The 17,157-nt window shown below is 33.1% G+C and overlaps 2 protein-coding genes across 9 annotated transcripts in view; one reads left to right on the top strand and one right to left on the bottom strand.

Annotated features, from left to right (window-relative positions):
• The window catches only part of LOC142337561 (A-type potassium channel modulatory protein DPP6-like), a 148,549-nt gene that overhangs the window by 88,628 nt on the left and 42,764 nt on the right, over positions 1-17,157 (top strand). For 2 of the 8 annotated variants that reach the window (XM_075386879.1, XM_075386877.1), the window contains exon 1: positions 14,015-14,681. The exons of the other annotated variants lie outside the window; for them this stretch is intronic. In XM_075386879.1, the coding sequence (XP_075242994.1) occupies positions 14,405-14,681 (277 nt within the window). In that variant the 5' untranslated portion in view covers positions 14,015-14,404. Of the gene's footprint in view, positions 1-14,014; positions 14,682-17,157 lie in introns of those variants that run through there. 8 annotated transcript variants of the gene reach the window in all.
• Positions 1-17,157, bottom strand: part of LOC142337562 (centrosomal protein of 19 kDa-like) — a 38,826-nt gene that overhangs the window by 10,531 nt on the left and 11,138 nt on the right. The window lies entirely within an intron of this gene.

The following is a 17,157-nucleotide window of genomic DNA, read 5'->3' as shown; positions in this document are numbered from 1 at the left end:
TAAAGAGGCATATAAGTGGTAGGAGGTCAAAACCTACCAAAATAGTTCGTTTGCACCATGAATTTATGATTCCAGGCAGTTTCTGTGAAACGTGTACTCAGACACTAGTAAAGCTCTATGAGCTGCACAGCAAAATATTCACTTGGGTTGTTTTAACAGTTTATAATAATTGGCAACTTGGTTCGCAACTCAGCAAATATTATAGTCCAAAAATAACGATCTGCAGAAAAGAAAAGCTTAGCTTTTCTAAATCTTTCAAAACCTCTAAATACTTCTCAAATCATTAACGACAAAGCGTTTCCATAATTGTACCAAATGAAACAACACAAACAACACTTTTTTTATCACAGCGTTCTAAAAAGTGATTAAAATTTGCTTTGTGATTAACATTTTGCAGAAATATAAATTGTGATTTTGAAAAATGCGAATACAATTTAGAAAAACTACTATTTCAGCTAATTTAGCTGGAGAACATTAATTCTTTCTAGGACTGAAGGATCATATGTTCAATAGAATGAGGAGTTTGCGGTGAACTGCTTATAGGGAAACAAGTTAGAGGAAATCGTCATTCTTCGAAATCGTCATTCTTCAATCATTAACGACAAAGCGTTTCCATAATTGTACCAAATGAAATTTTCAATTTTATGAATGACGTCATAAAATTGAAAAATTTTATAGATTTCAGAAAAATTCAGACATTAAAAAGTTAAAAATATGGCCATTATTTTGTACACCGAGACGTTTCGGTAGCACTTAATCTTATGTCCAGTGAAAGTAAACCATTGAACTGTGCCTAATTTTTTTTATCTGCTCAATTCCAATTTTCCACACAAATTAATCCTATAATTAATCCGAAATTTCATTCTATTTTCGCACTAGATCTTTACAGTGGATGTTTTTTGGTAGTTTTTGATCCGATTGCAAGTGAGAGTTTGGTTGACCTATTATTTATTTGAATTGGCAATATAGAACAGTTTCAGCAGCTCTTTCGGACCCAATTCGCCCTTTTTCGATAAACTCTGCTTCATGAAGGGTATTGTTATAATTGTAATTCATACCGGATGCTTTTGAATTAAGCTGAAGATTTGTTGTTCAAATAGTTGGTAGCAGAGAGGAAAAATTAATGTTCCTTTTCTATATTCATAATTTGTGAATACATTGTTAAATAGCTGCCATGGTCATTAAACTGCGTACCATTATGAAGTTTCAAAAATTTCTACCAGTACGATAATTTTCCCTTTAACAATCTTTTGTGCAGAATTCCAAAAGATTTAAGCAGATTAATATTTTAAGATGAGACAGATTAGAATTCTAAAGACAAAATGCAAAAGATCTTCTGGAGTAGTTTTTTATGCAGTCACAATTGATTTATTTATTTACAAAAGACGGATGTATAACTGCATTAAATTATATCCACTAGTTATACTAAAATAGAAAATGCATATTCCTGGTAATATAAAATAATTGTACCAAATGAAACAACACAAACAACACTTTTTTTATCACAGCGTTCTAAAAAGTGATTAAAATTTGCTTTGTGATTAACATTTTGCAGAAATATAAATTGTGATTTTGAAAAATGCGAATACAATTTAGAAAAACTACTATTTCAGCTAATTTAGCTGGAGAACATTAATTCTTTCTAGGACTGAAGGATCATATGTTCAATAGAATGAGGAGTTTGCGGTGAACTGCTTATAGGGAAACAAGTTAGAGGAAATCGTCATTCTTCGAAATCGTCATTCTTCAATCATTAACGACAAAGCGTTTCCATAATTGTACCAAATGAAATTTTCAATTTTATGAATGACGTCATAAAATTGAAAAATTTTATAGATTTCAGAAAAATTCAGACATTAAAAAGTTAAAAATATGGCCATTATTTTGTACACCGAGACGTTTCGGTAGCACTTAATCTTATGTCCAGTGAAAGTAAACCATTGAACTGTGCCTAATTTTTTTTATCTGCTCACTTCCAATTTTCCACACAAATTAATCCTATAATTAATCCGAAATTTCATTCTATTTTCGCACTAGATCTTTACAGTGGATGTTTTTTGGTAGTTTTTGATCCGATTGCAAGTGAGAGTTTGGTTGACCTATTATTTATTTGAATTGGCAATATAGAACAGTTTCAGCAGCTCTTTCGGACCCAATTCGCCCTTTTTCGATAAACTCTGCTTCATGAAGGGTATTGTTATAATTGTAATTCATACCGGATGCTTTTGAATTAAGCTGAAGATTTGTTGTTCAAATAGTTGGTAGCAGAGAGGAAAAATTAATGTTCCTTTTCTATATTCATAATTTGTGAATACATTGTTAAATAGCTGCCATGGTCATTAAACTGCGTACCATTATGAAGTTTCAAAAATTTCTACCAGTACGATAATTTTCCCTTTAACAATCTTTTGTGCAGAATTCCAAAAGATTTAAGCAGATTAATATTTTAAGATGAGACAGATTAGAATTCTAAAGACAAAATGCAAAAGATCTTCTGGAGTAGTTTTTTATGCAGTCACAATTGATTTATTTATTTACAAAAGACGGATGTATAACTGCATTAAATTATATCCACTAGTTATACTAAAATAGAAAATGCATATTCCTGGTAATATAAAGATCGGATGGAGAGATAAACTGATTAAACCACAGCATTATGCATTGTCATCAACCTTTTATTCAATCAATATTTCTTTTTTTACATTCTACCTTCTTTTGTATTATCCTCTAACTATTTTACAAAATATTCCATACACTTATATTGATTAGTCAAAACATACCATGAAAATTGCATTGAATGGAGCTGTTATGTTTCTTCAAATTGCTTCAACCATCAACATAGAAAATTTAAAATTTTTTATTAAATTATCGCTTATGAAACAGCTGGTTGCCTCAAATACAATTTTAATGCCATGTCTTTGCCGATCAACATTTGAGGTCTAGACGCTTGAACGAATAAAATCGCGTATATTGAAACTCGCGCTGAATGCGACAATATTACTTTATCTTCGAACAATATTACATTGACAGTCCATTTTTCATTAACTGAACACACCTTTTACGATATTGTAGATGTCAAAAAACCACTTATTCACGTCACAATTCGTAGCAACGCCCAACTATTCTCTTTTTAGTGGTATCTTGTCCGTTACCATTATAAAAATTAAAACAAACAGCTATGGAGGCTGAGTTTATGTTTTTGAAATTCTCAAAACATGCTACACAACACCGTGGCCTCTTTTGAGTTTTGCTCTGGGAACAAAAACACGTAAAATTAACAACAAAGTTAAATTATATTAAATCTGCTCTCATGAAATTTAAAATTTACATAGGGTTCAACGTGTACTTTGTGAAGAGCATGAAAATGTGTAAGAAACAAGTGTATAAAGCGAAAAAAAAACAAAAAAAATCCACAAATAAAAAACATATAGCTCACAATTTTGTATTGCAGGTGGATTCTTGACTTGAACAGGAAAAAAATCCAAAAATTAAACGTTCAATAAAATTGCTTCTACTCCGAAAATATTCCATATTAAATAATCTTCGTTAGGTCGGTTCTTCATTTTTTTTGGACTTCCAATTTGATGTCTCACGGAAAATTAAAAAGAAGAATCATTAGCGTAGAAAAGCCGTATACTAATATCCCGTATCCAATTTTCAAATTAACTTTGTCACCTTCTGAAACAGATGCTACAAAAATTTGATATAGAAAACTTTTTACAGTTGTATACAACACATCTTCCCGTTATGCTGCATTGCAATTGATTAAGAAAAACCAGATATCAATTTTATCTATCACAATCTCATTTTTTCAGCTCATATAAAAAGTAATACAACCTAGGTTCTCACCAGAGGTTTACCGTACAAAATTTGGCACATGATGAACCTGTTTCGGGAGATGTGAAGCAAGGTTCTTTTAACCAAACGTTTTAAAACAAAATCAAACCTTTCTCCAATTTACAAGATAATGTTGCGGTTGAGAAAAATCATAAGCTTATCCAACAAATGAAAGCAAAGATGAATGGATATATAGACAGATAGATAGATAGATAGATAGATAGATAGATAGATAGATAGATAGATAGATAGATAGATAGATAGATAGATAGATAGATAGATAGATAGATAGATAGATAGATAGATAGATAGATTAGATAGATTAGATAGATTAGATAGATAGATAGATAGATAGATAGATAGATAGATAGATAGATAGATAGATAGATAGATAGATAGATAGATAGATAGATAGATAGATAGATAGATAGATAGATAGATAGATTAGATAGATAGATAGATAGATAGATAGATAGATAGATAGATAGATAGATAGATAGATAGATAGATAGATAGATAGATAGATAGATAGATAGATAGATAGATAGATAGATAGATAGATAGATAGATAGATAGATAGATAGATAGATAGATAGATAGATAGATAGATAGATAGATAGATAGATAGATAGATAGATAGATAGATAGATAGATAGATAGATAGATAGATAGATAGATAGATAGATAGATAGATAGATAGATAGATAGATAGATAGATAGATAGATAGATAGATAGATAGATAGATAGATAGATAGATAGATAGATAGATAGATAGATAGATAGATAGATAGATAGATAGATAGATAGATAGATAGATAGATAGATAGATAGATAGATAGATAGATAGATAGATAGATAGATAGATAGATAGATAGATAGATAGATAGATAGATAGATAGATAGATAGATAGATAGATAGATAGATAGATAGATAGATAGATAGATAGATAGATAGATAGATAGATAGATAGATAGATAGATAGATAGATAGATAGATAGATAGATAGATAGATAGATAGATAGATAGATAGATAGATAGATAGATAGATAGATAGATAGATAGATAGATAGATAGATAGATAGATAGACAGATAGATAGATAGACAGATAGATAGATAGATAGATAGATAGATAGATAGATAGATAGATAGATAGATAGATAGATAGATAGATAGAGCACGAGAAAAATGAAAAAAAAAGAAAAAGAAAGAGGAGAGAAGAGAGGCATTGACTGTAATATGCACTTTTTGTGAATAAATTAGAGGCAAGGAATCGGGTATTACAATTGACTAAAAGTAGCTGTTAAACCTTACTTGCAAGCAGTTTAAAAATAGATAGGAGACAAAAATGGAGATATTAGAAGATATAATTTAACAATATCTGGCAGCGACTCTGTAAATATATGCTTGCAGAATTACGCAGGTTTTGTCAAAACGCAGTAATAAAAAAGAGTTTATATTTAAAAAAGTATGAACCAGAACCCGTTAACAAAATATGGATTATGGGATTGCAATAAGGATTGTCGATATTGGCCAGGAGTTTGGTTCGAAACAGGTTCTAAACAGGTCCAACAAAAAGAAGGAAAAACAATTCTAGAGAACAATAAATTGTTTTGAACAGAACGAGCGGTCAATAATAGAATATCCTAGACAAGACCAGAAGTTTATATCGCAAGTTTCTAGTAGAAAATGATTCACTAGCAATATCTTACAGGACGATAGCTGTCTTGCAAGATTCTTGCAAGTTCATTTAGGCCGAGCCCTGATGCCAATGGTTTTCAAATGCGCATATTTGACCTTTCGCGGAAATTGTCCAGGATATAGTAGAGTGTTCTCTAAGGGGAAATTTAAAACAAAATTACAAGATAAATGTGTTTCATTTAAAAACATTAAGTTCGTTCAGCAAAGCTTAAGTTGCTACTGTTCCGTTGAGCACTACACAATTAGAGAACTTTTCAAGAATTTTGAATTGTTAACTCAACTTTCATGGATCTAGACAATTGCACCTAAAACTTTAATTTTTAAAATTAAACAAATATTTTTCTAAAAAGTTAATTTAGTTAGTATTAATTTTTAATATGATTCACTTAAAAGTTTTCTTATTTTAATTTTCATATGAACGTATGCTATTTTTGGCTGACTATTATGATTTTAAAAAATTACAGTTTGAAAAAAATATGAGCCAGAAACCGTAAACAGAATCTGGATTATGAGATTAAATTAAGGATAGACGTTATTGGCTAAGCGTTTGTCTCGAAACACAGGATCTCTGTTTAAATAAAATTTGTAGGAATTATTTTACGTCTAATAAAAATGTGCAGAACAAATTCTAGTCAACATTAAATTGTCTTGAACAGAACGAGCGGTCAATATTTGAATATTCTAGACGAGATCGGAAATTTATCTTGGAAGTTTCTGGTAGAAAATGATTCACTAGCAATATCTTACAGGACGATAGCTGTCTTGCAAGATTCTTGCAAGTTCATTTAGGCCGAGCCCTGATGCCAATGGTTTTCAAATGCGCATATTTGACCTTTCGCAGAAATTGTCCAGGATATAGTAGAGTGTTCTCTGAGGGGAAATTTGAAACAAAATTACAAGATAAATGTGTTTTATTTAAAAACATTAAGTTCGTTCAGCAAAGCTTAAGTTGCTACTGTTCCGTTGAGCACTACACAATTAAAGAACTTTTCGAGAATTTTGAATTGTTAACTCAACTTTCATGGATCTAGACAATTGCATCTAAAACTTTAATTTTTAAAATTAAACAGAAAAATTTTTCTAAAAAGTTAATTTAGTAAGTATTAATTTTTAATATGATTCACTTAAAAGTTTTCTCATTTTAATTTTCATATGAACGTATGCTATTTTTGGCTGACTATTATGATTAAAAAAAAAGAAATTACAGTTTGAAAAAAATATGAGCCAGAAACCGTAAACAGAATCTGGATTATGAGATTAAATTAAGGATAGGCGTTATTGGCTAAGCGTTTGTCTCGAAAAACAGGTTAACTGTTTGAATCAAATTTGTAGGAATTATTTTACGTTTAACAAAAAGGTGCAGAACAAATTCTAGAGAAGATTTAATCGTCTTGAACAGAACGAGCTATCAAAATTTGAATATCCTAGACGAGATCAGAAGTTTATCTTGCAAGTTCTCGGTAGAAAACGATAAACTAGCAATATCTTGCAGGACAATAGCTATCTTGCACGATTCTTGCAAGTTCATTGAGGTCAAGCCCTGATGTCATTGGTTTCTAAATGCGGATTATATTTCAACTTTCGCAGAAATTGTCCGAGATACAGTAGAGAGCAATTTGAGACAATTACAAGATAAATACTTTATATTCAAAAACAAGTTTGGTAAAATCAAAGCATAAATTGTTACTGTTTCGTTGAGCATTACAAACACAATAAGAGAACTTTTCAAAAATTTTGAATTGTTTCTTTAACTCTCTGCAATCTCCACAATTGTACCTTTAAATCTAAACATTCAAAATTACACAGCAATATTTTTTTCAAAAAGTTGTTTTATATTATTATTTTTTACTATCATTTGCTTACAAGTTTTCTCATTTCAATATTCATATGAACATATGCTATTTTTTGAATGATAATTATTTCATTTTGCACAGAAAATTCAAGCTTGATGCTGTATTGGTTGAATATCTTTTCCAAAAAGAAAACATATATTGAGAAGCAAAAGGAGCCATCTCATGCTGTCCCTGTTCGGGCATGTTCCAATTACTTGTTTATTTGCAAGATGAATGGTTATCTTGCAGGATTTTGGAAGAAAAATCTATTTGGAGACAATGTATCGTCTTGCAAGACTCTGCCAGAATCTTGCAAAGCCTTGCAAAATAACCATTCCCTATCGGCTAGGGTACTACAGCGTAATAAGTGTAGTCGAAAATTTAACATGTACTTTGAGACGTATTTCCGATGCATGCTTTCAGTATATTTTATTTAAATAGTCTGAAATTTTCAGAAATGTGGAGTGATTTGAGAAAAAAATGTCGACTGACAATATGAAAGCGCTTCCAGCATTTTAAATACTTAATTTAGAAAATCATATTATCTTAGGCGTTAACAACTTATGATAACAAAAATTGTGGCATTAAGTTCTTTGTCTCAAGAAGCACGCGAGCATCATGAATGTGTCGGCATTAATGCAGCACATCTATTGAGCAATCGCCATTCTGCTCAGAGGAACAAAGACACTCTTTCATTTTACCCCCCTTGAAAGCTCCCTCTTTTTTCACAAATGACTTTTCAAAATGAATTAACCAAGCCCGCAGGGTGACCATTTTAGTACCCCCTGAACTCGTTACCATATTAACCAAAAAGTCTTGTTTTAATAAGTTCATTATCCCCGATCCCTTTTCAACAGTACGTTGTGGTGGGTGGTGGTGGTGGTGGTGGTGGTGGTGGTGGTGGTGGTGGTGGTGGTGGTGGTGGTGGTGGTGGTGGTGGTGGTGGTGGTGGTGGTGGTGGTGGTGGTGGTGGTGGTGGTGGTGGTGGTGGTGGTGGTGGTGGTGGTGGTGGTGGTGGTGGTGGTGGTGGTGGTGGTGGTGGTGGTGGTGGTGGTGGTGGTGGTGGTGGTGGTGGTGGTGGTGGTGGTGGTGGTGGTGGTGGTGGTGGGGGGGGGGGGGGTTAAATGTTAGGAGACCCAAATCCCAACTAGTGTTTTAGAAATTCTAGTTTCCTTTTCTTCAAAGTCCCGTTAGCAATGTGCCCAAAGTCACAATAACCGAACGGGCGAATACGTGAAAGCCTTTATTTATTCAGCGCGCAATATCATACACTAATAGGCGGAGGAATAAAGTCCCCCAAAAGTGGGGTCTGAACAAAAACAGAGCAGCTGAAATTGTGGGAAAATGTAAAAATTACTAATAGGCAAAATCACTCTATTGCTGGGTCAGTAGTAAAGCCCTCCCTACTTTTCCTCACTACGGGCACAAGAGTTAATTTATTTACATTGCTACGTTTTAAGCCCAAATTGTAAACAACAAATATGGAGCTCTTTTGAGTAACGCCATTATCGTTAACTTTGTACCATTCAAAAACTCTTGTTTATAAAAAGAGTCAGCAGAAATAGAACATTTAACACTTCAATAACTGCTGTATTGAAAATATCGGGCAAATGTTTCGGGTGAAAGCGTTGAGTATTTTGTTTGTAATTTGAAATTTGAACTACAATCTATTCACCATTTGTAACATTTGATTGCTTGGCTCTTTCCTACTCGAACAGAAAAGCATTGAATTTAATCAAAAAACAAAAATATATGGTTTGGATCAACGAATACCAAAATTTAATCGATAATTAACTGGAGTTATATTTCATTAATTAACTGAAGTTATTAAATTCGTCTTGGGCAACCTGAAAAGCAGATCTTATTTTGATCTTGCATGGCTTCTCTGTTGACAAAAAAATTTTGATTAAAATTTAATAAAATGTACCTAAACGTGAACATAAAATTAAAGCATTTTTTCGCTCTGCGTCCGATGATACCACTTTTTTTAAACTCTCTTGATTTGACGACTATACACATCAGATCCCTAACCATTAGCCCTGTCGCATTTGTCCCCTCCCGCCCCGGGTCACACTAGCCAACGCAAAGGAGAGCATGGTGCTCAGCGAATCGAGCACGTAAGACGCAAACAGAAGCACCGTATATCTATTAATGCTTTATCATCATTATCGCCCTCAGCATCTTAAAACAAGCCATGTGCCCGTCCGTCGCTCACAAATTTATCACACGCCTTTTCAACCTGATCTCCCAGGGACCCAAATATTAGAAGCGTTCCTCACATCAAAGGCCTAAAAAGACTCAGAAAAGATAATCCCTGCTCGCATTCAAACCACTGCTGAAAGAAGCCTGATAATGTCCTGTTACCACGGAGATAAAAATGTTTATAACCTTATCGCCAGTGTCTATCTTGTCTATATTGACTTTCGTCACTCCATTTATAGCTTTTCTTTTCCTCTGTGACAGCCAGATGACGGAAGCTATCATTCTTTTACCTTTTGTCATGTAGATTAAAGGTCACAATAAAACACTTGGAAGTTTACTTGTACTTGGGCAAACCTAAGCTAATTAATACTTCATACTTTTCACAAATCTTCAACTCAAAGCATAATGACTCTCTTGTAATTTGTGTCTTTTCGTTCAGATTACAAAGCATTACTTCGCTATAGAGGTTCAATTCCTCATTATAACGACAGTGTTCCCTGTTGATTCTTGTTTTATGGTAGCCGTTTTTATTTATCAAATTTCTCAGAACAATCCTTATAAAACATGTTGAGGACGACAACCAGTTCCAATTCCAACTACTCATCTTTGGAATGCAGAATTAGTGGAAAGCAATTTATTTTCAACAAAAGCAAGACTTGTATATTCCTAGGCAATTTTGTGGAAAAAAATCATCGAAAAGCTGACGCAAAAATTTAGCACTGGCAAAACTTGCTTTAATAATGTGCGCACGCATTAATCTCAGCAAAATCAAAATAACAAATAAAAACTGGACAAAAATTGGGTAACAGCTGCTATAAATTTTGAGAAATGTTGCTGCTGTAAAAGATGCTGCCCCAAACATTAAAGCGGTTAAAGAAAAATCAGGTAAAAAATTATAATTTTTCATAACTTATTTCTGTGTAATCATTAGTCCAGGTTAGTCAAATGTTCTATCGCAGACAAAAAGTCTGAAAATTTTATCTCTTTAAAAAATTGAAATATTCAAATGAGACGAGAAAATACGGTACGCTCAAGTTCCAACTGAAACAACGAATAACAGACCAGAAATTTAGGGAGCTTAAAGAGGTCATAAACGAATGTTAGCAAAAGAAAGACTCCCTATTGGTAACAGCTTACCCAATTGGTCCAAAAACTCCGAATAAGTCGCATGCACGCAAAACCAATAAAAACTGAAGTCAAGCCTGAAAACAACTTGCATTTTCAAAAGAAGCCACATGCTTGCATTAAGAATTTAGTAAACTAACCCTAAACAGCAAGAACTCATTTTAATTCAAACTTTCATTTTTATTCCCTTTTGTAAAGAAAACAAAGTAAACTAAAAAAACCTCGCTACCAAAGAAATCGTCTTAGCTAAAAATAAATGACTGTCTAGCTAACACTGCTGCATTGTAGTACGTTGCATTAGAAACTTTGATGGCGCATCTTTTGAAATTAAAAATTATATACTATGGGTTCCTTTTTAAAACACTTCTCAGAGATCGCAGTACTGCAGTGCGTCTTTCATTTGTCGCAATACTATTATCTCGACAATTATCGATGCTAGGTCTATGGTGAGCTCTTTTAGATTTGATATTAAAGGCAAATGAATGCCAGCGCTTCAATGAGCGCGTATCAAATAATTATCCTCTATTAGTCTATTCGACTTCAATCAGATTATGTAAACTCCATTAAGAACCAGACCTGGAAACATGCTGTTTTGCATCATGAAGAATCAGAAATTTTTCAAAAACCTTTGGGAACAGCCTCTGGTTTTAAACAAACAATGATACCATTTTAAAGCTCTAGTCGTCTAGAAATATTTTAGGAAACCATTTGAGCAAATAATCGAACAATATTAAGGTGTTTAATTATCAACTTGACCTGAATGCAAAAAACTGAAAATGCAAACCTTGATCGCGTACAAACAAAGACAGCCAAAACTGGGATTTGAAGCGTGCGCGTTTCTCGTTTTTAAAAACATTTTGCTAAAAATAACTATGCCGATCCTCTTTCGCCTATATTTGTCAGTCCAATGCCTTTTGATGCCTTTTGTATTTAAATTGATTTTCTTAAAAATACCGGGTGGAAAATAAGTCTTCATTATACTACTTTGCCTTATTTTTCCCGTAATACTCAACTCTCACCATAATTTTTGTCAAATGGAAAAAAAACTGTTTTTCAAATACTCGAAGTTTCTATCCTTTTTGATAAATAATATTCTATTAACACAGTGCAAAGGTTCAACGTTCATATTTTAGTCAAGAAGTATCTTTTTAGCAAAAACTTTTGCAAAAAAACTGTTACGGTTTATTTCTCCAAATTGGTTTAATCCTCCACTATTTACAAAATCATGACAAGTTAAAAATGATTTTAATACAACTCAACATCTTTCGCTCGACTTGAAACATCCATTAAATCAGTCATTCCCTATTCTATTGTCAGTCGATAATTAATTGAATCACGCGTTCCTGTCAAGAGGAGCCTTTAAAGATGAGATATCGGGAGGGAGAAAAATGAGAATAAGTTTGGTCGAGATTGAATAAGGGAGGGAGAGAAGTATAAGGACGGGGAGGGATGTATCAATTGTCAAATACAATTAATGATCTCACTTTGACTCCCACTCTTCAAACAGGGAGAGATTCTCATTTCCTGCCTCCCTCCCAACAAGCACCAATTAAGACTCCCCTAAAATGAAGCCATTAATCACGCCTTGTTCTAATAAACAACGCTACCTTAAACATAACCACAACACACGGGTCTCAATCTTCAAGTAATGTTACCTTGATCCATTTTGCTATTTCAGATTTTTCCTTTTCCATTAATTCTTTATGATTTTTTTTTCCAATTTCGAATTGCCAGAAACTACATTTCTTTTCGCAACAAAAACTTTTTCGAATTTTCCAAAAACAAATTTGTTTTCAGCGACTAAAATTTTTCAAATTGTTTTATTTTTACGGCATTTGCGCTACAGAACTCGTCTAAGTCACGCTGCTTCGATTCATCAATTTTTACAGTATCATTTTGAGAATTATATTTTTAGCTGTTTTTGTTTCTCGCGACGCATTTACCTTCCCCGATAAAAAAAGACAGAGTTATAAGTCTATATATATATCGGCAATCAGTCTGTTTCGCTTCGTTTCACTCGACGCGTTTCCCATTAACGGAGTATTCCCTCTTCACAGCCTAAATATGCATGGTGGTGTACTTACACTACCGCTTTATCCCATTTCTTCCCAGGAACAAACATAAATCGCTTTTTAGAAACATATTAGACAGAAAGGGGAAATCAGAGAAAAGATATTTGGAGGCCTAATTCAAGCTATACTATTATTATTTTGCAACTTTATTCAAAAGAATTGATATGTTGATACACTATATTTTGTTTATTTACTCTTGCTCTGTATAATATTTATCGTATTACTGTACTCAAATCCCTTCGAGTATTTTCCTATTTTCTCTTCATCCTTGCTGTTTGTAGCTTTAATACAAACACGAATTTGATTAAATTTTTTTCTAATCCCTACATTTATTTGCGTTTGAGAGATAAATCACTCAAAGACGCTTTTTTCAGTCCACTTCATAAAATTCGGTTGAAGTTTATCTGCAATTTTTACAATCACAAAATATACTTCACAGTGCAGCGTACTATAATTGCTAATAAAAAAAATTGAGCCTGGTAATTTTTTGAATGTAATCTGTGTTTACCAGCAAAAAGCGACCGCGCGTGAAAAATAAAAGGAAGAAGGGGGAGGTAAAATATTGATTTGTTAGTTGTTCAAATATTGATAACTTTTTTTCTACCCCTTGTGGAAAGTACTTCTCTTTCTCTCTCACTTCAACATCCTTTTCCCACTACTTACGACTTAAAATACTCGATTTTCCATTTTAATTCGTTTCAAAGACTTGCTTTCCTACGTGTGCGCCAAAGAGGGAAAGAGTCAGTTGAACAAACAGAGCAAACAAGCAAGTAAACAAAGCGACACAATGGCACAAAACAACACAGACAGTGAAAACACAAACTCAAGCTTCTACGCATACGATGGAAGAAAACTTTGTTAAAAACAAACAATTTATCAAAGAGTTCATTCCACTCTCAAAACTTTCAGACCTTACTCATCAGTTTCAGTTGCGTTTTAAGATGCAGTATAAACAAGCAATTGAGCAATGAAAAAGCCCATCGAGAAATATTTCCCCAATTTTGCTTTCGTACCTTGACTGTTGAAAGTATCGGAGAATATGAGCGATGGAATGAATGACAACGCAGAGACATTAACAAGACGGATTTAACAGTTTCGATGAGCCTCTAGGACTACAAAAGTAATTTCACCTGTGGCAATTACAGACCCGTGGTCGCCTTACTTCAGGATATCTTGTTCGCTGCTGGAGGTCTGAGATACTCTATGCACTGCGTATTAGAGACAGTCATGTATCAAAATACAACTTTCACGGCATGTAATTGACCAACAAAGTTACCTCAACTCAGTTCCAAATTTAAACAGGAACCGCTAATGTCTTCCAGCTTCTTATAAAAGAGTTAATTATTATCCAACGGAAAAATTATCTTTCCGAAATTATCACAGACGTCTATTAACAAATGAAAATCTACGAATTCTCAATCGAATACAGTAAACCAGTTTAAAATAATCAAATTTTATTAAAAACAAAAATTCTGTTCGCCTATCTATCTTATTATATAGCGCAATCCAATTTATCCAAATCAACATTGCGACGCATGTTCTCAATTAACATCAGAGGAGCCACATCTTGTTAACAAGACTTCAATATAGTCTATTTCTTTTGTCATAATTGCTTCACCTGCAGCATCTCGCAACATGCAGCCAAAATACTCGCAAGTTGATATGGAGGAAGACTTGGACGATTACGGAGACCACAACCCCGCCCCTGGTCATGCAATGCCCCTGGACACCTCAAAAAGCGGAAATCGACTTCTCAAAAGTGTCTCCACCGCCAGCAGTGGAAGAGAGTACCAGCCAGTAGATGATTGCGACACAACCGACTGCGAACAAGAAAACAACACGGAGATGCCAGAAACTCAACGGCAACCGGAGCAAAACGAGACAGATGACCTCGACTATCATTTACAGCACGGTTTGACACCTTATTATCCTACCTCCTTCCCCCCCCCCCCCCCCCAAAAAAAACTTTTTTTTTAGAGAAATCAGGCTACGAGGAAGAAAAATAATTTTTGAAAATTATGAATAAAGAACGACATATCAATTGTCCAAATTGAATAAGAAAACGAAGAGTCGAAAAACGTGCTACGAAAAGAGCGAAATTCTGCCTCATAAGAAATCAATTGGTTTTTACAAATAATCATTAAGCATAGCCAGAATTAATGAACTAGTAAATGAGTAGTAAAAATAGTATCTTTACTACTTTAGAAGAGAACCACAAAAATATAAATTTGTGCGCACGATTAATTCAAAAACACGGAAAAATAATTTTAGAAAGCTTTTCACTCCCTAACTTGAGGGTAAATTATATCGTACCTTAAATGTTATATTTCATTTAAATGTAACGCAACATTCATACAAAAATATAGGTCAACGTTAATAATTCATTTTATGATGTGACTTTATGTTGATACAAAGCTTATCGAAGTTTAGCTAGCTGGCAATGATCCAATCAAAATTAAGAGCCCAAAACAATCAAAATTGTGAGAAACAAGAAAATTATGTCACAAATTAATAGCTACTCAAGCTAAATATACCGTCTTTAATCAATTTTAATCCAATGCTTAGAAAAGAAGACTTAAATTACAGTTTAAACTTACGTAATCAAGTCTTGCATAACAACTAGAGAAGAAATTAAACAGAATTAGAAATTATGGTTAGCTAAAAAATACTAACGCGTATTTCTGCCCCTAAGATCAGTTTTGGCACTAAAGATCGTTAATAAATTTTCAGAGTTAACATTCCGTTCAAATTCTTGAAAAATACATTAAAATGCAAAAGATATTACATACATACCTTATACCAATCAAGCTGCTGATTGCAAAACCAGTTTCAATAATATCAAAAAGAAGAACAAAAATGGAAGCATTTGGAATTTTATGTACTGTTTCGGTCGTATAATTTGAACAGATTGTCTGTAATTACCTATGAATAAACTTGCTTTTTACTCAACGTTGAAATAAGAAAAGACTACAAATCTAGCAAAACTGCAATCGTTGCTAATAAATTGCTATCTACAAAAGACCGTACAAAAGAACAAGAGCAAAGCAATTTTCTCAAAAGTAAACCAACAATTTGATTAATTGACCCTAGGTTTCACCGAAAAATTGAAACATATTAATCCAATCGGTTAAATAGCTTAAAATTTTTGTACACATTGACTTTAACGAACAATAAACACAGCAAAGCAGTCAATTAGCAAACATTTGTAAAGTAAGTTCTGCAGTGTACTTTTTTTATATCTTCAGTAGAGCAGCAAATTCTTTTGAAAATAATTTTTGCATATGCCTATTGATGAACTTTTATTAAACGCAAACATAACCAGCAGATTTACTGAAAAAACCATCATTCAGTCCCATAACCCTGATTGGGAGTGAAAGAACAGAAAAACAAAAAATTGAATATCATACAAGAACATTTTTAAATTGCAGACTATATTGAAGTTGGACTCCGAACCTACCAATTCCGATAAGCTTTGGAGATGGCAACTAATACTTATAAGAACAGAGGCCAAGTAGCCGGAATTTACAATTGTGCTCAAAAATTTTGTCCACTTTCATTTTTTGATTTAGTTTTTCGATATTGACTGCTAATTTTATGCTGTTTCGCTGAGCAGTTGCATATTAAAAAAAACCCTTTTAGCAGAATGAGCGCAGAATGAAAAGAGCCTTGAGAAGTCAGAAATATTTCAGGCAGAATATTGAACAAGCAGTAAACTGAGCTAAAGCGAAATCTTTTGTTTGACGGAGTAAAAATAACAGGGATATCCAAAGAATTCCAGAGTCGAAGTAGAACTTAACTTACGTCCTAGCAAACCACTAATTCAGATTAAAAAACATTTACTCCCTTATACCAATCAATTTTAAACAATAACCGGAATTAGAAGGGGAAAAGAAAACACGATAGCATTCTTCACAATTTCGAAAAATTTTATTTGCAGTATACTGTGATACAGTTAGTTTCCGTTCAAAACAATTTTTTTCGTTCAACTCATGATGAAAAAGTACATTCCTTGAACATCGGGGAAACAAAAAAAACAGATCCAAAGAACAATTCTGACTACTAAAATTTACAGTAATCACTTAAATTTGCTACGTCAGAACAAAATTTCTGAATAATCTCTAAATTATTTTTGTTTGATCTCTGACCACTCGACATAGAAAAAAAAAATACAAAGAGACGTAAAAAATGTTTGCATTTATTTCAGTAGGAATTGATTATTCAAATGCCACACTCCGTGGAATTGTACTATATAAACAATTGAACATGCAGATTGGATTTGAAACTCCGAAAAACGCAGCCAAAAAAAATTCAGCTAGCAATAATTGTTATTCAACACTCTCGCTAAAATTACTCAGTCTATAATGGGTGGCTTTCCTAGGCACAAATTT

The sequence above is a fragment of the Convolutriloba macropyga genome, chromosome 4 (genome assembly GCF_964194025.1).
Source record: "Convolutriloba macropyga chromosome 4, txConMacr16.3, whole genome shotgun sequence".
Classification (NCBI taxonomy): Eukaryota; Metazoa; Xenacoelomorpha; order Acoela; family Convolutidae; genus Convolutriloba; species Convolutriloba macropyga.
Note: the sequence above shows the minus strand (reverse complement) of the source record. Positions and strands in the feature narration are given on the sequence as shown.